The 21,131-nt window shown below is 43.2% G+C and overlaps 5 protein-coding genes across 5 annotated transcripts; 2 read left to right on the forward strand and 3 right to left on the reverse strand.

Annotated features, from left to right (window-relative positions):
- Positions 1-68: 68 nt before the first annotated feature.
- Positions 69-490, reverse strand: LOC102111509 (histone H3). The gene has a single exon (XM_005519501.3). The coding sequence runs from the start codon at positions 477-479 to the stop codon at positions 69-71; it is 411 nt and encodes a 136-aa protein (XP_005519558.3). The 5' UTR covers positions 480-490.
- Positions 491-1,584: 1,094 nt separating this feature from the next.
- LOC102110757 (histone H4) lies at positions 1,585-2,750 on the reverse strand. The gene has a single exon (XM_088055429.1). The coding sequence runs from the start codon at positions 2,167-2,169 to the stop codon at positions 1,858-1,860; it is 312 nt and encodes a 103-aa protein (XP_087911555.1). The 5' UTR covers positions 2,170-2,750; the 3' UTR covers positions 1,585-1,857.
- Positions 2,751-12,071: 9,321 nt separating this feature from the next.
- Positions 12,072-15,035, forward strand: LOC102110566 (histone H1.01). The gene has a single exon (XM_005519496.3). The coding sequence runs from the start codon at positions 13,756-13,758 to the stop codon at positions 14,419-14,421; it is 666 nt and encodes a 221-aa protein (XP_005519553.1). The 5' UTR covers positions 12,072-13,755; the 3' UTR covers positions 14,422-15,035.
- Positions 15,036-15,575: 540 nt separating this feature from the next.
- LOC102110189 (histone H2B 1/2/3/4/6) lies at positions 15,576-16,298 on the reverse strand. Its single transcript, XM_005519494.3, has one exon. It carries the CDS (start codon positions 16,284-16,286, stop codon positions 15,906-15,908), a length of 381 nt encoding a protein of 126 aa, XP_005519551.1. The 5' UTR covers positions 16,287-16,298; the 3' UTR covers positions 15,576-15,905.
- A 250-nt stretch (positions 16,299-16,548) lies between these two features.
- On the forward strand, positions 16,549-17,500 carry LOC102110382 (histone H2A.J). The gene has a single exon (XM_005519495.3). It carries the CDS (start codon positions 16,612-16,614, stop codon positions 16,999-17,001), a length of 390 nt encoding a protein of 129 aa, XP_005519552.1. The 5' UTR covers positions 16,549-16,611; the 3' UTR covers positions 17,002-17,500.
- The last annotated feature ends 3,631 nt before the right edge of the window (positions 17,501-21,131 follow it).

Raw genomic sequence — 21,131 nt, forward strand, 5'->3', positions numbered from 1 at the left:
CTTTTTATTGTGCACGTAGTGGCTCTTAAAAGAGCCTTTGGGTCTAGAGGGCAGCGGCAGGAGACTCTTCAGGCGCGCTCTCCGCGGATGCGGCGGGCCAGCTGGATGTCCTTGGGCATGATGGTGACGCGCTTGGCGTGGATGGCGCACAGGTTGGTGTCCTCGAAGAGCCCCACCAGGTAAGCCTCGCTGGCCTCCTGCAGCGCCATGACGGCCGAGCTCTGGAAGCGCAGGTCCGTCTTGAAGTCCTGCGCGATCTCGCGCACCAGGCGCTGGAAGGGCAGCTTGCGGATCAGCAGCTCCGTGGACTTCTGGTAGCGCCGGATCTCGCGCAGCGCCACCGTGCCGGGCCGGTAGCGATGCGGCTTCTTGACGCCGCCCGTGGCCGGCGCGCTCTTGCGGGCAGCCTTGGTAGCCAGCTGCTTGCGGGGCGCCTTCCCGCCCGTCGACTTACGCGCTGTCTGCTTCGTGCGCGCCATGGCCAAGGAAAGGCACGGAAACCGCGGAGCGGAAGAGAACAAATGGAAGCAGCTCGCTGGCGCGGCCCCTTTTATAGGCTGCTTCCGCTCCCTCATTGGCTGCCAGAAACGCGCCGCTCCTATTGGTTGATTTAAAGCAGGAGAAGCCCGCCAGAAAAGCGCGCGCTTTCACCAACGGCTGCCCGCGCTCAGCTGCCGCCCCAGCCCCTCCCGGTCTCGGCCCCGCCGCTTTTGTTCTAAGGGTGGTCTCTGTCTTTTCAATTTTTACAGCCTCCTTGAAAAATCAGATCCTTACGAAAAAAAGGTTCAAACTGGAAATGAGAAATTGCAAATTATGCCGGGCTGAATGCGTAGGAAATTTATGCTTTTCTCCGTTTGGCTTTTTTTTTTTTTTCTTTTCTTTTTTTCTAAATTGGAGCAATAACGATATTTTGAGGCTTGGATTTTCGTTACTATGGGGTGCATGAGGTTGTGTATTGTGAGGAAGTTTTGGTGGGAAAGGCTGGGTTCCACTTAGTGTAACTTTCATCTGGTAAGGTAAATGCTTTGGTGCCAAAATTAATTGCAAATTTAAGTTTTCTAGTACAAGAGAGTGTTTTCAAACGACTGAATCTTTCAGCATTGCGAAGTATCCTGAGGTTGTCGCTGAAGTACAGTAAGGTGAATTTTCCATTTTCCTTACTCTACGCGTGCAATATTTCCCTATCGGGTGAGCTGCCTTTGGAGCCCGATCACAGAAGGGCTTTCAGGTGAAGGGGAGGAACAGACACCAGGTACAGAGAAAACCTCCGGCACCCCAAATTTAAAAAAATGTATTTCCTAACCTTAAACACAGAAGAATCACAAATAATGGACTCTATCCTGCACACCACAATCAGAGGACAACGGGGATCACTTATTTAGAAGGGACTTAGGGAGCTGATACCTCTCACAGTGAATTACAAAGGACATTAATTTAAATATAAATAGGTATATCCTTGTACTGTTTACACAATGAGGAAAATCCCCCCCACATAAGAGATCCCCGCAGGGAAACAGATACCTTTAAGCCTCTAGCACTAAGCAGGAAACTAGACTTAGATTGTTTTACTGTTTTTTTAGCTAAGCACTTTCTTACTAAGTACTGCCCCTATCTAGCTCTGAACATAAAACGCTCCAGTTATCAGCAACACTTCATGTTTGATGTTTTTAACTAAAATGGCTTTCAACGTACTAACAGTGAAATTTACTGAACAGTGAGTGAGAAAGTAATCATGCATTTCAAGTTAAGACGTAACGTTTCACTTTGAAGCAATACAGCTCTTTTTCAGCGTAAGTGTGCGGCTCTTAAAAGAGCCTTTGGGTTCTTGTTGAGATGGTCTAGTACGAGCACAAGACTTTAGCCGCCGAAGCCGTACAGAGTGCGGCCCTGGCGCTTGAGCGCGTACACCACGTCCATGGCGGTGACCGTCTTCCTCTTGGCGTGCTCCGTGTAGGTGACGGCGTCGCGGATCACGTTCTCCAGGAACACCTTGAGCACGCCGCGCGTCTCCTCGTAGATGAGCCCCGAGATGCGCTTGACGCCGCCGCGCCGAGCCAGGCGGCGGATGGCCGGCTTGGTGATGCCCTGGATGTTATCGCGCAACACCTTGCGGTGCCGCTTGGCGCCTCCTTTGCCGAGCCCCTTGCCTCCCTTGCCTCGACCGGACATGATGGAACCGCTGCTGCTGCCGCTGCTGCTCTAAGCCACCGGCGCCCCCGCCGCCGCCTTTATTGCTGCGGGTCCGACCTGGTTGAGAACTGCAGAGCGGAGTTGGGGGCGGGGGGTGTTCCCGCCGTTTTCCCTGCGCGCGTCACCGGTGGTGAAACCTCGTTGGCCGCTCCCTCCAGGGTGCTGGTAAGTCCGGCAAGTAAAACAGAGAATAAACCTCCCCCGCTCACAAAATGCCAGCGATGGTCGTGTTATACAGTTCGAAAGCTTTGCCAGCCCTCCCCTCAAATTTGTATAAACCCTTTGCGTTTGTGAGCCTACTGTATTTTGTTGCACTGGCAGGGGTTGGTGTAAATGTTTTCAAATTCCCATAATTTTCATTCTGATATTCGTTAATAGTTTCGGTTATTTTGTATTCAAAGTGATATAAATGCTGTTTCCGAATTTTTAGTGATTTCAGATCTCTTAAAAACTCTAAATAAGTTTTCACAAAATTTAATTTTGTTGGCTTCTTTATTTTGCTTTCTACCTCCCATTTCTTAAACATTCCAATTTCACATTAGCAACTTTTTGTCTGTAAATACATATTGACCAGAAGGTGGAATATAATCTTCTTTATATTATTAAAGTTATATTAGTTTATGACTTCTGCTAATTTTGCTCATTTTGAGTTACTGCAGTGGGGTAATTTTAGGGTTTTTTTTTTACAAAATGACCTTTATTATAATTACACACTGAAATTTCTGCTCCTTGATTAGGAAAAAAAAGTCACTCTGCTTTTCACTATAGATTAAGCTTTTCAATTTCCCTTCCCTTCCCTTCCCTTCCCGCACCTTCCCGCACCTTCTATATCAATTCTGGAAACAAAAGATATTCTGAATTATCTGTTGTGTAAGTCAGGAGTAGTCTTTGATTTAGGATGTTCCAAATTTCATCATGTGAAAACATCCTGAACTCGGACAACTGAAATCTTATGGGTAAAAAAAATTATTTTTCTCTTGTCCTTTTATGTATGAAGGGCAAACATAATTTCTATGTACCCTTTTAAAGTGTTAAAGTTTAAAAAAATCATTCATTATATGCTACCAGTATCTCAGGGTTTGAATTTGTGTCAACATTAATAAAAAACAATATTGCCAGACATCATATTTTAAGAATATATATGAATAAAATTCTGGAAATACATTTGTACTTTCAAACTAATGGTTTTGAATTTTATGTAAACATCGAATAAGTTTTCATATTCCTTTTTTTCCACCCACTGGCAGCTGGTGCTTCCTTTCCTCCTCAAAATATTCTCTGTCGCTCTCAAAGGAAGAATAGAAATGCAGTGTGACCTCTGTGAGTGAGACAGGCACAGACCCCTGCTTTGCACTGTGTTCATGCTCTTGTGATCTGCCAGGCTGAATGTGATCATATCTGAGAACACAGATCTCATCTGCAGGAAATAAATAAATTCTTCCCTTGTACCTGAGAACTTTTGATGGACCAGCATATTCCCATGAGAGAGGAGAGCTCGGAGGAGAAGGCCACAACCACAATGAGCTGGAGAAAAACGGCACTGTAAAGAAAACTGCACTTATTTACACATCAGGGAGGCTGAAGAGTTACCATGGTTTTAGACAAGAGAGCTGCACCAGTGAATCATCAGATTTCCTCCGATGATTAACAGAGACCAACGTCTTCCTGAGCAAGCCGGATGAAAATGAGGGGTGGGCAGGATGGGCCGTGTGCATGTGAATCAGCCCAGTGTAACTTGTAAAAACTGGAGAACAAATAAAAAAGTTTGGAGGTAGAAACAGGCTTGAGATGATTTCAACCAACATATTCCTTCGCAGGGACTGGGCAGGGGGGGCAGCATTAATATTGAGCATATAGAGACAAGTAATGAGAATTTCACTTCTGCAGTCATTCAACTGTGTATTGCAAATGCTTTATTATGCTTGGCTGAAATTTCAGTACAGTATCCTGCTAATTACAAATACAATGTAACTTCAAATATGCTCATCAGGAAAATCTGAAATGAAACATTAAACCCTTCTCATGTAATATCTGAAAGAATCTGGATGGAGAGTATTCAACTCCTACAGCATGGTGACGCAATCAGCTGGGACCTGCCTCTACACAGAACTGTAAACCGCACAAGATCTGACTTCTTTGGCAATCCTGAAGCTATTTAATCTACCCCAGTGGTCTTTGTTGTCTGTACCCCAGTGGCCACATACCCCAACTTCAGTTCAGCACATAAGCCATGCAAAAGCTGTGCTTACCAAAATAGAGCAGCCCACATCATTTTGGTAAGAGAATTTTTAAGCACAGAAAGCTCTGATTTTGAGACTGAGGCACATAAGTCAATATTTGCTTGTGTGGATTTACCATTTGGAAGGAATCTTCTGGCAGTAGCATAGGTACAGAAATGGTTTATGCTGTGTGGTAGTTTGGCATTTAGAAAAAAAGTGGAAAACACTTCCAAGCAAAACTCACAAATCTCACAAATTTAGTTTAATGACTGATACACTAATAACTAATTTAGTATTTTCCCTGCCTTTCCCTGCTAATTCAGACAGTCAGAGGTGGAGAGACCCATTCTCATCCTTTTTATTTAACCACTCCAGCTGGTCAGAGATAAAAGAGTTTGGGCTGTAGCCCTCGTTTGGGCTGTTTCCAGCTTCCTTCTTGCTGCCAAATTCAGAAACTACGCAGGGACTGATAAATCAAGAAAATATCTCTGTTGTGGTCCAGCATCTTAGGCTGACCTTTGAGGATGCAGTTTGCCATTCACACGGCGTGGCTTCTACATCAGATGATTCATAGAGAGGCAAAATCTTCCAAAAAACTCTCTTGTGAGCGTGTTGTCTGAGTCACTGCTGTGAAGAAGGCTTGCACGGGCCTCACCACCATCACTCATGCACAAGCTGAAATCTTGCAGGCTCGCTGGACAGCTGGAACTGCTGGTATAGCTGAATAGGTCTAGGAAAAAAAGGCTGGAGGAACTCCTAGATCAGGTTTGGGGTGTTGGGATGTTAATGAAATACCCAGTTCTCCACATGAAGCTTTTATAGGATATGGGAGAGAAGGGACAGGCTCAGTAACCTGTAAGGAGGAGCAAGGGCACCAATGCTGAGCAAATTCTGCACTTGGCCATAGCATTCCTGGGCTTCTCTGAGGAAGACACCAAAGAGCGCACCAGTAAGCGATCCAGGGTGGCCTCTGGAGCCCTGAGCTCAGTAACACACCATGGAAATCTGCTCCTGCCTCCCGGTAGAGACGCAGTGAACAGCAAACCAGCTACCCAGCAACCCCAGCCGACACGGCTGCTCAGGAGCTTTGCTTCTCTCAGACCCTTTCTCTTCTTCCTAAACCATCACTTGAGGCAGCACAGGTCTCGTGATGCACTGTCCCTTGATTAAGCTAGAAGATGAATCCAGAAAGAGTTGTAAACACCACATGTTTTGCACTGCTGAGGCTGAGCAGCATCTCTTGTTGCCTGGGCTCGTGCAGAGCTGCTCTGGGCAGTAAGTTTTTCAGCTGAACTCTACCAACCTATAGAGCTGCAAGCACTTAAAAACACTGAAGTACTGCCGTGTCCAAATGGCCTCTCTGGGGCATAGCTTTCCAAGCACAAATCTAATGTGAGTGCCCCTTTAGGAATTTATTGAATGCTGTCTTGGGCCATGCACTGCTGGAGGAAGCCAACTCTGAAAAATAATGATATGCCTTCTGTTAGTGACTCCAGACACCGCTGCTGTGCTCTGTTTTTGTTACAGCCATACTTGACTGGAAAATTGAAAAATTCCAGTTGAAAACCCCAGCCACTTACAGAGATTTATTCATGGTCATGCTCTGGATAAAGCAGCTTGCCTTTAAGGATACAGCAGTTAAGAAAGGCAGCACAATGCACAATGTCCAGGTCCTGCCCAGGTCACACCAGTCATTACCTGGACTATGCTGAGGCAATAGCATGGAAGTGTCTTCATGTGCAGAAAGTGGCACTTCTCTCTGACAAACTGCACAAGATTTCTGTTGGCCAATATCTCAAGTTTATTAATGTCCCTTTTGTCTGGAAGTATTATTTTTGACCCTGTCTAGCCTTCTTCACTTGGTGCTATCCACACTAGCTAAGTGTACATTCTGTCTCATCACCCAGATTGTTCCAGAAAACACTAAATAATACTAGCCCTGGAGCATTGGTTTGATTCCTGGCTCTCTGCAGACACTAAGTTGTTAACTATAGCCCTTTGGCCCTGTGCTACAGACAATTTTCAAATATCAAAGAGTCTTCTGATCCTGCCTGGAGTCCCTCTGATCCCAAACAAGAACGCTTGGGACATGGTTCCAAAAATATCATGAAATGTCAAGTATATTGCATACAGCATTCCTCCTTTGTCCACACAGATATTCTTTAATCAACAGTTCTATGATAATTACCTACACTTAGACATGATCAATTTTTGTTGCACTCCATCCACTATCAAGTCAATAGAACCCATTTTATTTCTGACACTTACTCTGTCACTGTTTCTTGGAGACTGTTGTCATTCCCTGAAACATTTTCTACTCCATATTAGAATGTATTTCCTTAGTGCTAACTTGCTGCAAAGAACATCTGTTCCTGTGTTTTCTACAACGTATAATAAGGAAAAATTACTTCTTTCTCACAGTGTTTCAAGTTTTTAAGAGGAAACTTCAGTTTTTCAGCATTCTCCTTCAGTCAGGCTACTTCAATAGTACATGCCTTTTCATCAAGGAAGAATTTTTAGACATCTGATAATCGCTATTTCTCTCTTCTGTGTATTGACTTACTGTTCACTTCTCATTACCTGAAATTTGGAACTAAAAACTAGGCCTAAAACTCCAAATGGGAGTGTACCATTCCTGACCACAGAGGAAGATCATCTTCCCCTGTCTTATAGAAGCCTTCATTGTGATCCTTTTCTACTAAAATACTCGTTTTGATTTAATATCAACATGGAACTATAATATGAAGATCCAAATCTACTCAAGTGCTTGTCAGCTCTGCAATATTTCTTAGTATTTGTAAAACTGATGCAATTTATTCCAGATGAAGAATCTAACACATCTTTGAAGACAGTGTCTCTAATCTGGCATGTTTCAGTACATAAAATGTACTCAACCATTTTGATTATTTTTCTGAGTTGATACTCACAGTATTTGCATACAAGCTCTGCAAACTTTAATTCAGATCATAAATAAAATTATACCAGGCCTAGGACTGATCCCTGCAGTCATAGGCTGTTTGAGACTGCAGTTTAATTTTATAGTTGATAAACATAAACATTTAAATATAAATTTCTACCCTGGAAGGGTTAGTGTTTCTGCTAGACCAAATTTTCCTGATTATTACTTTCATTTCTAATACTTTTCTAAAATGAAACAAAATGAAACTGAGAGAAAATCTGTAGTGTATCATCAAGTTCTAGAGGAACATTGCACCCTGTACTGAGATTCTTCTTAAAGTAAATTTTGAGAAAAGCCTATTAAACATGGTTTTCATTTCTTTCTTTATATCTGTTTTGAGTAATATAAAATTTAATTTTTATTCATATCTTCCCTGAAATTGTTTGACCTTGTAATTAGTACAACTCAACATCAATGAGCTGTCCCTTCCTCCGTGTGTGCTGTGTCTGTAACCTGAGAAATGCATTGATCTGTAACCCAAAATGACTGGTTTTGTACTAAGGTCTTGGCCATACTCTTCAGATACTTAAAGAGTAGGAGAGGTTGCATAGGCTGGGTGCATAGCTGGCCCTGCTGCACATTGTGCCAGGAAAACTTTCAGCATCCTGTTTCCCTCCACTCAGAATGAAGGGCTGGAATTACCTTTGCTATCTTAGGGAATGGCATTTAATAACATGTACATCCTGGGTCTCACTGAAGGGGCTGGACAGAGTTTTTCTATACTGATGGCACTGGTTCAATTTGCATTTCTGACTGAATCAGTATTTACAACCTCCATCACAAAAAGAAATAAAAATGGACTCAGTTGTGCACCTGGGAGAATAGACAGCATGTCACATAGTCTCAAATACCACAGTCCAGTTCCTTTTGGGCACTCTGTAAAAGTTACAAGAAGTTACAAAAGTAGAGTTACATTTCCATATTTTTGCATGTAGATCGCTATATTTCCTCATCTTTCTGCACTTTCTTCCCCATTTTCTTCAGCTGAAATCAATACAAATTTAGTTGCTCTGTGGAATAAGGTAACACAGAATCCTGCTCATAAATGAGGTTCCTAAGCATTCTAACACTACTACTGCTACTACTAACAGTAATTCTCAATCCCATGGAAGGATGGAGAGAAGTCAAATTTGGTTAGAAGAGGATATCTGATCCAAAGGCTTTCAGAAGCCAGGAGAAATGTTTTGATGTTTTATGCTCATTGTATGGGGGAAAAGAGAAGATTTGGGGGGGTCATTCATTAAAATGCACCGCCCTTTTTTGCTGGTTGGCAAACATTAGCAGCCAATGGTAGAAAAGTCACTTCTTTGATCAGTCAGTCACCTTTTGATCACTCAAAACTGTAGGAATTTAAGTTTTGCTGAGACTCTAACTAGCCTTAACAAATCCTTTGGTCATATACAGCATGAGCACTGAGCCAAATCAGGGATTCTCAAACTCATCGTGACAAGCCTTGAAACTAAGGACTGTGTGAGAGGTTAAAGTGGTTTTTGAAGCTTTCTCTATTGAACTACCAAAATTTAAAAAGTCATGTGAGTGTCATTCAGGGTTAATCTATACACAGATTCATAAATTAACCTGGAGAAGGACTATGTGCCAAATGGTAGCAAGGGAAATAATTGTTTCCCTCCACTCAGCACTGGTGAGCTAAACTGGAGTGCTGTGTCCATTTCTGACCTTCCCAGGGCAACAGAAACACAAGCAGAACTGGAGTGGGACCACTGAAGGGCCACAAAATTGCTGAAGGGACTGGAGCATCTCTCACATGAGGAGTGTCTTATTAATGTGTTCAGAAATCCCGTGGGGGGAATAGAAGACACAGATTCAGTCTTCTTAGTACTGCCCAGGAAGAGAGGCGATGGGCACAAACTGAAACAAAAGAAATTCAATTAAAATGTAAGAAATAATTTCTTGGAACATGCTCCCCCATGAAGGTTTTAGTGCCCCCCTGCTCAAGCTGATCCTTCTTGGAGCATGGCCAGGACCTATTGCATTAGGTGTTAGATTAAAAGATGAGATACTTTTTTTTTTAGATTTGATTGTCCTAATGCTGAAATAACTGTCCATATATTTTTGTTAGCTTAGTTGAAGTATAACTAAAAGGATGCAGGTTTCTTTACTACTGAAAACTCTTTGACACCTTGAATCTTCCCTACATATAAACTTTGCTGTTGCTGAATCAGTATTGTCAATATAGTTTCAGCATGACAGAGACCTGACTAATGTCTTTTTAGAGAAAAGTTATTGTTATGATGTTTTTATTATTAATATTGTTGAGTGACTGCAAAATTATTATTTATGGAGAAGTCCTCATGCTTCAGTTAAAAGTTTTCAGTTTCTCTGTATCTTCACCATCCTAACTATAGTAGTTGTAATTAAGTGAGTGTAGGCTTTCAGCTAAATTTGTCTAATCAGCTTATCTGGATTGCTCTCCTCCAGCAGTCTGAATGTCTTATTTTCCTTTATTTGTCTAATGTCTAATCTGTTTTTCCTCCTGGAGAACCTCCTCTCTTGACAAGTAGAAAAGTTATGTATTTTCTCTACTATGCATTTTTAGGAATTCTTACATTATATATATGAACTATTTTTGGTTTTTAAGATCCCCACAGTAGAAAATACTCTATCATTTTGTAGGTTCCTCAGTAATCTGCCCTAGCAGCTACAGAGCTGAGCAAGGAAGCGCGTGTGTGGTGGTGCAAGGGAGCAAGGCCATGTTTTGGGTGCACATTTAAAGAGGGCACAAAAATTGGTTTGAGTTCCTCAGTAAGAGGATACAGATATCACTCAGTGAGAGATAAACAGAGACAACAATTGTACAGGTTGCTTGGAAGGGAAATCAGGGAGAATATTGAAAAATGTTTGCTGTTTAATTAAGTATTAAATGAGTCACATTTAAATATCATCTCTTCACACAGAAAATGCAAGCAATTTTTATTACCAGCTCACTCTCAATTTTTATTCTATTTTCAAGTAATTTTTTTGACACAAAGGAAACTTCTCTGTCTAGCTGAAAAACTGTTCACTAATCTACCACTGATTTGAAAAATTATGTGCTCAGATGCTTGCTTTGCTTTGTCTTTTTTCTCTTATCAGTAAAACACCCAGAGCAATGTCAATGCTATTTGTAATGATCAGTCTCTAAAATACAAGCATTTTCATTGTGGTTCAGTATTGTGCTTAAGAGCTATTTCCAGCAGTGCAAACCTGAAAATTGCTCAAAGCTCCTGACAAGTTTGTTTTACCCAACTAACTAGAAAATGTCTCTGCTTGGCCCAGAGCACAGAAATAACCCCTAAAAAGCCTCCCCTTTTCACACTTCCTCATATTCTAAATTCCTTCTCTTTATTAACACACACACAAAAAAATATATTAAAAAAAAAATTTAAAAAATCGCCCTCCCCAGAAACGGATGGTGAGACCAGGAACATTTTGTCTTCTCCCAAGTAGGCCAGGGATAATTCTCTGTGCAGATAAGAGCCTGTGTGATGGTTAAGGAAAGATACAATAAAGGATGCTGACACACAATGCCCGAGGCCAGCTGCCAAGACTTCCAGTGTCTCAGGCTGCTAGGGAAAATCAGAAGTGCAACTCAAAATAGGGAGCAGGGAACACGAGGATTTACAGCGATGCACCCAGAGCTAAATGTGAAAGAACTCCTATATTCTACCCTTGAAATAATTTAGATGACAACCTTCACAATCTTCTTCTCGTGCTTTTCTTACAAAAAAAAAGGACAAAGAAACCCAAAATCCATCCAGAAACGTTCCTGTGCCTTTAAAAGCTAGCACAGAATAGGGACAACAATCCTTATCTGCTGCGGGTGGAGTTCCAATGACCGCTACTTAAGGAGCAAGATCTGAGATCTCCCATCGCTTTCTTCTTGTGTCTTTATCTCTGACCTTTATCCGGTCTGTTTATGGGGGAAGGGAAGGAAAGATCCCCTCTCCTGATGAGCTGAGAACAGGTTTACTAAAAGTAAGCCTGAATGGAAACTTGCCCAAATGAGTGAAGTGAGGGAGGAGGATGCACCCCTGGGGTTCCAGCAGCATTCCTGCAGGAGCGGCCGCTGTCCGCTCCCTCTTGATCCCAGTTTCTCGAGCACTTTCAAGCGTAATAAAAGCAGTCCCAGAGCTCTAACACCAAACTGTCAAAGCTGCAGGGATTAAAGCACATTAACCTAAGTCTTTATTCTCTGAAGAATGTACATCACATTAAACAGGCTCGGATAGATGACAACACTTCCCGGCTCACTTTTGCATCACTTAGTCAGATTCTGCTTTATCTTTGTTCATCTAGACTGGAAAATATGCATAGTGCCCTCATCCTACTACTTTTTTACCTCTGAAACATATTCATAATGTTCACAGGACTTGCCACACTGAACTTTCAAAATCTGCAGCTACTTTGGACTTGGTCTAGTTGTTTATGTGGGATCAATGTCATGTTCACGAGAAGCATGGCAGATTTCACAGCCCACTTCAATATGCCTTTCAGTCTGTTTTTCACTGTGGAGTCCTGACAAATCTAATTTTTTCCAATCTCTGCTTTCCATTCCTCCCCTTCAAAGTATTTATTGCTTCACCTGCATGCAGGCACAACAAAATGAAAATAGAAATGAAAGAGAATATGGAAGAGCCGCAGTTTATTGTTTTCACTTGTAATTTCAACGTATCATTGCCATTTTAATCTGTCTCATTTAAATTAAAACTGCTGTTTATCCTAACAAGCATAACTTTATTGTGTCTTCAACATTCAGTGTATCGGAATACAAGTCAGGGCCTTTTGTAACATACTTCATGTCATCTTGAATCTCAGATTTATCCAGGTCAGAAAAGATGTTTCATTGTTGAAATAGCCCACTGATATTTTGCATGACAAATTTTTACAAAGTGCATTGTGGTAAAATATTAAGTTTAATCTTAACTTCTTTCAAACCAAGGGGAAAAAAATCTGTCTGCTTTTTAATTATTAACAAATAGAGGCTTTTGTTTTCTGATTTAATAAAAAATTAGCTTAAACAATTTACTGCAGTACTAAAAAATTTTAATTAATTTCTATTGTCAGTTTATGGGACTCAATAATTAAGTGGGATTATGATAATTAAAACTGACTCTGATTTATGAGTTTTGTCTTAAAATTATTTCAATATTCTTAGTCTTGGGATGAAAACCTCAATAGCGAATTTTTTTTCCTTTTCCTCCAAAGAAAAGAATTAGAGGAATATGAAACCTATGGGAAAAAAAAAAAAACAAGAACAAAAAATCCCACCCCAAACACACAACCAAAACACAAAACCACAACAGTCAGTGTCCAAATATTTTTAAGTTATATTGAAACTGAAGCATTCTCTTCATGAAGGCGAGATTTCCACATTATTTTATTTATTGTGTGATCCCTGATGTTTCAGCTGGCTCTATGAATGTTTAAGCAGTATATAACACATAGCAGTGTATCAATACCTGTAAGACATTTTTCCTCTCCGAGTCTGCCTCTGATGTTTTTGTAAGTCATAAAGAATTGCATCCACTATTATAACCGAGAAAGTGTTAAACCAGCAGTTTATCTGGAATTTTTAGGCATTAACTAGGCATTAACAGCTTCATTTTACAGACAGACTATTTGTAAAAATGTCAAAATCTTTCTATCCACTTACAGAACACCACACAAAAACCAAAACAAAATAACGCAAAAAAACCCAAAAAAAAAAAAAGCATAACACTGGCAAGTTCCAAACACTTTTCAACAGTATATATATTCCTCTGAAGGTGTCTTCCTTTCCCAAAACAAGAAAATATGTTGAAATACTGTATCCTTAATAGCTAAAGATATGGTTAAGAGAGCCGAATCTTTATCCATATTCAAAGCTCAGCCATGAAATTGTGTTACTTCCTTGTCTTTGAAATCAATTTACGACAAAAATACTCAAGCTGCTCACTCGGTTTCTGTCCTAATCTGAAGAAAACCCCCCAAAGAGTAAGCCTGCAGTACGGGGGAGACTTTTTATCTACGCGTTTTATTTTAATTTAGAAGGAAAAACAAAAGTTTGCCGTTCCCGGGGTCTCTCTGGCTTCACAACGCGGGGTTAAAAACAGCTTTTCTCTGCCATCTGTGGTCCAAACAGCAAGAAACTTGCCCGAATGAAAGTCCACTGTCTTCTCTTCACTCTCCGAAGAAACCGGGGTGATTTTACGGCGCTCCTTTTACGAAAAATATGAATTTATAACTCCGAAGAAACACAGACTCGGAGGAGGAAAAGCTCTTCCTGGCTAACAGTTAGGCGGGCTCTGCAAAGCACCAATCACAGATCACCGCTTCGCTATAAATTCAGGCATCGGGGTTACTGTAGCCCAATTACTTTCTTTTGATTAGGAAGAAGTCTCTGCAGCGATGTCGGAGACCGCTCCCGCCGCCGCTCCCGCTGTCGCGGCCCCCGCCGCCAAGGCCGCCGCCAAGAAGCCGAAGAAGGCGGCGAGCGGCTCGAAAGCCCGCAAGCCCGCGGGGCCCAGCGTCACCGAGCTCATCACCAAGGCCGTGTCCGCCTCCAAGGAGCGCAAGGGGCTCTCCCTCGCCGCGCTCAAGAAGGCGCTGGCCGCCGGCGGCTACGATGTGGAGAAGAACAACAGCCGCATCAAGCTGGGGCTCAAGAGCCTCGTCAGCAAGGGCACCCTGGTGCAGACCAAGGGCACCGGCGCCTCCGGCTCCTTCCGCCTCAGCAAGAAACCCGGGGAAGTGAAGGAAAAAGCCCCCAAGAAGAGAACAGCTGCTGCCAAGCCGAAGAAGCCGGCGGCTAAGAAGCCCGCCAGCGCTGCCAAGAAGCCCAAGAAGGCGGCGGCGGTGAAGAAGAGCCCCAAGAAAGCCAAGAAGCCGGCGGCTGCAGCTGCCAAGAAAGCAGCAAAGAGCCCCAAGAAGGCGACAAAGGCTGCCAAGCCCAAAAAAGCGGCGGCAGCAGCGAAGAGCCCGGCTAAGGCGAAGGCGGTGAAACCCAAAGCAGCCAAGCCCAAGGCGGCCAAACCGAAAGCAGCCAAGGCAAAGAAGGCAGCTCCCAAGAAATAAAGTGTTGAAGTGGAAATACTTTTAAACCCAACGGCTCTTTTAAGAGCCACCCACTATTGTCCCCAAAAGGGCTGATACACTCCGGCACTGAGCTCGGTGCCTGCAGCAGAGACGACTATTCGCCACTATCTGGGTGGGACGTTCGCCTGTGGAGTGGATGGGACGCTAAACTTCCGACCGTGGTTTTACACTGGGACTTGGAAAAATAAAAGTTTACATTCCCTGGGAAAACGCTTTCTAAAGGCTGGTTTGGTTTTTTTTGTTTTTGTTTTTTTATGTTTTTGGTCTTTTTAGCACCGCAAGTGGGTGTATATGTTAAAGGGACTGCTTAAAGGCGGGTACCTTTCTGGGGCGTGGAGGTTCCTTTCGTTGCTCTAAATCAACGCGATTCCTGACAGCACGGATGCGACTGCCACACCTCTTAGTGACCGCAGCAGGGAACTGTCAGCACGGCTCCTCCGCTTCCTTGGCAATGACCTTCCCGCTTGCCAGCGCTGTCGTGGGGCAGGTTTCAGTTTCGGCGTGATTTCACCCACCTACATTTCCGAGGAGGCGAGTGTCGGGGCGGGAGGAGGGTCGGAGCTGCCAGCGCTCCTCTCCCGCAGCCTGGCGGGCCGGGGCTCTGCCGGGGGCTGTCCCGGAGCCCGCGGGCGGCAGCGCAGAGGCGGAGCGGCGCAGAGCCCCGAGCAGCACCGGGGGCTGCCCGGAGCCGCCTCTCAGTGGCTGCTGGGAGAGGCCCCGGCCGCTCATTGGGCCGCTGGGAAATTTGGAAAAGCCCGCGCTGCAGAGGAAGGGGTGGGGAAGAGGGGGGAGGGGAAGTGGGTGCAAAGAGGGAGGAACAGAACGGGGGCTCGGAGCGCTGCCCGCGCTGGCTCTGTGCCTAACCCTGTTCCTGGGTCCCCCCGTTCCGTGAGATCTCATCCCCCTAAAGCGTCTGCCCCATCTCAGTGGTGTAACTCCTTCCCCGAGTCCTGCAGTCCTTGTCTTTTCATATACGAGGCAAAATGTTTCAGCTTAAGAGAATTCCGAAATATCTATACAAAAAGTGAAGAGGGTCAATTGTTTTTCCCTCCGCCTCTTTGAGAAATTTATTTATTTCCTTTTATTTTCTTGAAGCATGTTTGCTTATTCAACTGTGAAACTCCTAATCTGGATGGAACAAACCTTGAAGTATTATCTCACATCTTTACTGTAAAAAGATTTACTATTTTTTCCGTGCTTTGGAAAACTATTTTAACTTTTATATTTATGAATAGTGAGTGCATTAATCACCTGTAAATTGCAAAATACTCAAGGATTTCATAGATATCATTACAGGATTAAGTAACCGATAAAACGTTTGCTTAAAATTCTATCTGCGATTTCTTAAATGAATTATCATACACAAGGAAACCGAAGCAGTACTGTGTGTTAAAGCTCTTTTACTGAAAATGTGGGTGGCTCTTAAAAGAGCCTTTGGGTTGAGAGTGACGGTCCGAGACGCCCTACTTGGAGCTGGTGTACTTGGTGACAGCCTTGGTGCCCTCGGACACGGCGTGCTTGGCCAGCTCGCCGGGCAGCAGCAGCCGCACGGCCGTCTGGATCTCCCGCGACGTGATGGTGGAGCGCTTGTTGTAGTGCGCCAGGCGCGACGCCTCGCCGGCGATGCGCTCGAAGATGTCGTTCACGAAGGAGTTCATGATGCCCATGGCCTTGGACGAGATGCCCGTGTCGGGGTGCACCTGCTTCAGCACCTTGTACACGTAGATGGAGTAGCTCTCCTTGCGACTCTTCTTGCGCTTCTTGTCGCCTTTCTTCTGCGTCTTGGTCACCGCCTTTTTGGAGCCCTTCTTGGGCGCGGGGGCGGACTTGGCCGGCTCAGGCATTTTGGAAGCACTTTTCCTCCCAGAGAAAGCTCTGCACATAAAATGGCCGCAGCGCCCGCTATTTATAGAGACACCGTATGCAAATTTCAGTCTCCGCACATTGCAATGCGATTGGATCTTCCCGAAGTGGGCGTGTCCTCGCCGCGGATTGGTCACCGTACGATCCGTCCGCTCATTGGTTGTTTCAGCAGTGTCCGGTTGCAGCCAATCACGGAGGGCTCAGCCCGCCCAGGGAAGGGATAAAAGGGGAGGAGCGCTTGCGTCAGTATGAGTGCCCCGGTTCTCCGCTCTGTGTGTCCTCTGTGCTGCATCCAACGCTTCCACCATGTCCGGCCGCGGGAAACAGGGAGGCAAAGTCCGAGCTAAGGCCAAGTCGCGCTCGTCGCGGGCCGGGCTGCAGTTCCCCGTGGGCCGCGTGCACCGGCTTCTTCGAAAAGGTAACTACGCGGAGCGGGTGGGTGCTGGAGCTCCTGTCTACATGGCGGCCGTGCTGGAGTACCTGACGGCCGAAATCCTGGAGCTGGCGGGCAACGCGGCCCGCGACAACAAGAAGACGCGCATCATCCCCCGCCACCTGCAGCTCGCCATCCGCAACGACGAGGAGCTCAACAAGCTGCTGGGCAAGGTGACCATCGCGCAGGGCGGCGTGCTGCCCAACATCCAGGCCGTGCTGCTGCCCAAGAAGACTGAGAGCCATAAAGCTAAAAGCAAATAACTTGGCGAGCAAAGCTTCTCAGACTTTGCACGACGTAACATTTTAAACCAAAGGCTCTTTTCAGAGCCACCCACTTAATCAGAAAAGAGTTGTGTTGCTTTCTTTACAAAGGTGGTCTGGTGCTGAGTCTTATATAGTACTACGTTTAACTCGAACTTGTGTGACAGTGCTTTAAAACCTGGTTTATACTGAAGAGGGCTGATATATTTGCTTATTGACCTGCGTTTTTAAATGAACTTTAGTGTTTTCAATGTGTTTTATTACTAGTATAATGCTCAGTATAGGGCTAGTTCTTTAGGATTCTGCTCACCTGTCATGGTCCCACAGCTTAGTTACGATGTAGAAAACAGGACAGTGACTAAAGCACAGGTGGGAGTGGCAAAAGCTCTGCAGCTTGAAGATAAATAGACCATCCTAAACCCCAGACATAGCTACGTCTAACCATCTAAAAAGGCTTTCTTCATTCCCTCGAAAGGCCTTTGTCCTTTAAAAGATGTTAAGTTCCATATTTCTTAAGTTTATGTCTTAATAAAATGAGGAATTCTTTTGGAAAAATGGCATTTTGTTTACATCTCTAGGTAGTCAAACCTGCACTCTAATGCAACAGTGTAACACTTCCATTGAGGAACGCCTTGTAGTGGTGGTATATTCCCATTTTAAGTAGCATTTTCAAACTTTCTACTCATAATTCTCTCACTATTCATTGCTGCTCCTCTTGTTGCATTAATTAACCACAGATAATATTGTGTTTTCTATATTGTTGGCACAAATATCACCTAAGAGCACAACGTCAGATTTCTTTATGATTATAAACTGAGAAAAACTGGCTAATTCCTTTTGCTTGGATATACCCAGAAGCCTCATCTGATGGTTTGTAGCACACTGCATTGAGGTGATTGGTCTCATCTCTGCTTCACCTCTGCTCCTTCCACCCCTGGAGAGAAGGAGGAGTGCTCTGGGCATGGGGGAAGGCATTGCTCCCACTGTGCCTCCTCACCATCCCCAAGCTGTAGCTGAGAGGCCTTTTAGGCAGCATTGAGCCATGGCCAAAGTGGGGCATCAGGGATCATTTGTGGAGAGAAACATAAAGAAGAGAGCTGCTGGAGGACCAGACTAACCTTTTATAGCAATGGTGTCTGTGTCTCAAGGTTTTGTTTGTAAATGGACACGTTTAAGGTTGTAGTGGTTTTATTATGCTGTTTTATTGATCATCATTTGCTAGTTAAATATCTCCTGGCTCTTACACTTCTTTAAAAACTGCAATGGTGATTAAAATTTTATTTTAACATGCATGAACCTTCTACACCTAATTTCTAGAAGAAATTTCTACATAGGTGTTTGTCAGAAAATTTCAGTCTCAGAATGCTTTGGGTGGGAAGGGACCATTAAAGATTATCTTGTCCAAAACCCCTGCTGTGGGCAGGGTCACCTTTCACTAGCCCAGGCTGCTAAAAGCCCCATCCCACCTTACTCCAGGGATGACATCTTCTAGGGATGGGGCATCCACGTTTCCTCCAGACAGCTTTTGTTCAGTGTCCCACAAGCCTCCTTGCAAAAAACTCCTTACTTTTATCTTTCAGTTGAAAATCATTGTCCTTCCTCCTCTCCCCACAGGCCTGAAGAGAAATCTTTCTGTACTGAAAGATTGCAACAGGGTTTCCTCAGAACCTGCTTTTCCCCTGGCCAACCAGCCTCAGCTGTCTCAGCCTTTCTTCATGGAAGAGATGACCTAGATCTGATCATTTTTGTGGCCCTCTCTGGACCTGCTTGGACAGATTCATGTCTTTCGTGTGCCAGAAGATCACAGAGCTGCATGCAGCACTCCAGGTGGGGTCTCAGGAGAGTTGAGTAGAACAGGAGAATCCCCATCCTCCACATTAGGATGGGCTTTCTGGGCCATAAGTGTGCATCTACATCAAAGCACTGGAATTCCAGAGAAAGGTCAGGGGGATAGATGTATCTAAGCAGTAGTTAGATTTCTCTGGACAAGCTCCTGTATGTGGAGGTCAAAGTTGGTAGCACAAGAGAGGACCCCATTGTCTGAGTGTGGAGCTAAGTCAAGTATATCCCTTGATTTTTCCTGTCATCTGACCAGAAATGCATTATTTGCTTCAAAAATTCATTCCAAACACTTATTGTACTCATTTGTCTTCTCACCTCAGTACCTGGAGTTTCATCCTCTGTGATAGTGATCCAGTCCTTAACACTCCCTGGATTTGTCTAAGCCAGCAGAGGTTTCACCAGTGGCTAACTCAGTGATGCCATCAACACTGATGAGGTCTGAAATGTAAAAGTCTGGTAAATCAGATGGATTATATGGTAGTGCTTTCAAGCAAATTCCAGTGGCTGAAGGAATGCAGCCAAACAAGTTTAAATGAATTAATTTATCTCATTTACATATGCAACAAGCAATAGGAAAGAGGAAATCCATATCACGTGGTACCTTAGCTGTGTCATTGGGTTCCAATGCGCCTTCACATCCCAAAGAATTTGTGACAAAAGAAAAGAGAAACAACAAACCCACAACCAAGGTCCCTCAAATGTTATAGATCACAGTTATGCTTGGGGATAACTCAGTAATGTCAGTCTATATATCAAAAGACTCAAAAAACAGCATAGTTAAAAATTTGAAGAGCTTTTTTACCCATTTTCATCTATATTACTTGCAACACTAGCAGAAATGTATGTATTACATTACTTTTGTTTGCATATTATTATACCTATTATGACAGTTGTAGCAGATACAGATATGGATTTAAATTGCTACTTAAGCTCTCAAGAAAATAATGAGCAGCTTTGAAGTTGGTTATATACTGATGCAATTATTTTTTTTTTACTCATTACATACCCTCTTGTGCAGTCATGGTGAGATGTTGCCTTATTGTAATAGACAAATGCAATTTCCTCATTTTAGTTTAATGAGGAACTGGGGCAACTGTACTAATTAATCCACACTTGAAAAGCTACAGATTTTTTTTTTTTTAATGGAGCTGCATTTTGCAAAGATTTCCTTTCTCATTTAGCCCCTAATGCTGTGTGCCCAAATTCATGAGGAAAATGTAATATCTATAACATGCAGATTGGGCACTAAACTTTGATCCAAAATAAATTATCTCAAATCAACAGCTTTATTAGGGATTATATTCAGCAGCAAAATTTTCTTTCTTCTCTTTTTTAAATTATTTTTGCCTAAGCAAATGCTCTGATCCATGAAAGAACTGAATATATCCCTAACAGACACACCTGTGAAATATCTGTGTACACTTGTAGCAAGGTATAGGCAAGGCAGCCTTCTAGAAGACATGATGTTAAATTATACCTAATGTACTACATTTATTGAGGAAAGGGCTTTGCAGCTGTTTAATTTGTTTTAAACTACTGGTCTCAGCCTCTCCATCACCCATCTCTGGCAGAAATGGAAGGGGATTTTCCAAGTCTTGTAGTGGTTATACTGATGGAAGGAAAATTTATGCTAGGATCCTCGCTACACATTTAGGAAGCCTTAGGACTAAATTATTATTTTGACATACCAAAAGATTTTGCATCATTTCTCTTGGCTTTCTTAAGTAATCAGAATGTTGTTTATAATTGGCTCAGGAAACATAGTAAGACACAGATTTTCAGATACAAAGAACAAAGCACACTTTGTGTAGCCAAAAGGGAATGTTAGGCACCAGCCTGGCAGGTCCACTAGAGACAAATCTTTCAGCTAGTAAATAAACAGTCTTAGTTCATTTTGTTCAGTCAAAAAAGCAAACCTAATCTAAATTAAAGAAACATGTAACTCTTTATACTGTATATATGAGTGGCAATTCTTTAAATTTGAAGGAAAAATGAATTCACAGTGATACTTATAACAAGATTTATACCTCTTTGGCACCTGTAACTGAACACATGACTATCTCAATTGCATTTCCTCCTGAATTTAGGGAATATTTTATTCCCAGAAATATTTTGGAGGTGTTGCCAAGGTTCTCTACATTATATTAAAGAATAAATTTAAATAAATAACTGCACAAATTTTAAAGGATATGAAGTTTTCTAAAGGTAGATATCTTTAAAGGACATAATATACTAATAATGTAAGGATTGGCAAGCACCTTAGGCGTGTCAGTTCTATTCTGTGTAAT

Source organism: Pseudopodoces humilis, chromosome 5 (genome assembly GCF_049639895.1).
Source record: "Pseudopodoces humilis isolate 2021_Gansu_Grassland_sample_001 chromosome 5, ASM4963989v1, whole genome shotgun sequence".
Lineage (NCBI taxonomy): Eukaryota > Metazoa > Chordata > Aves > Passeriformes > Paridae > Pseudopodoces > Pseudopodoces humilis.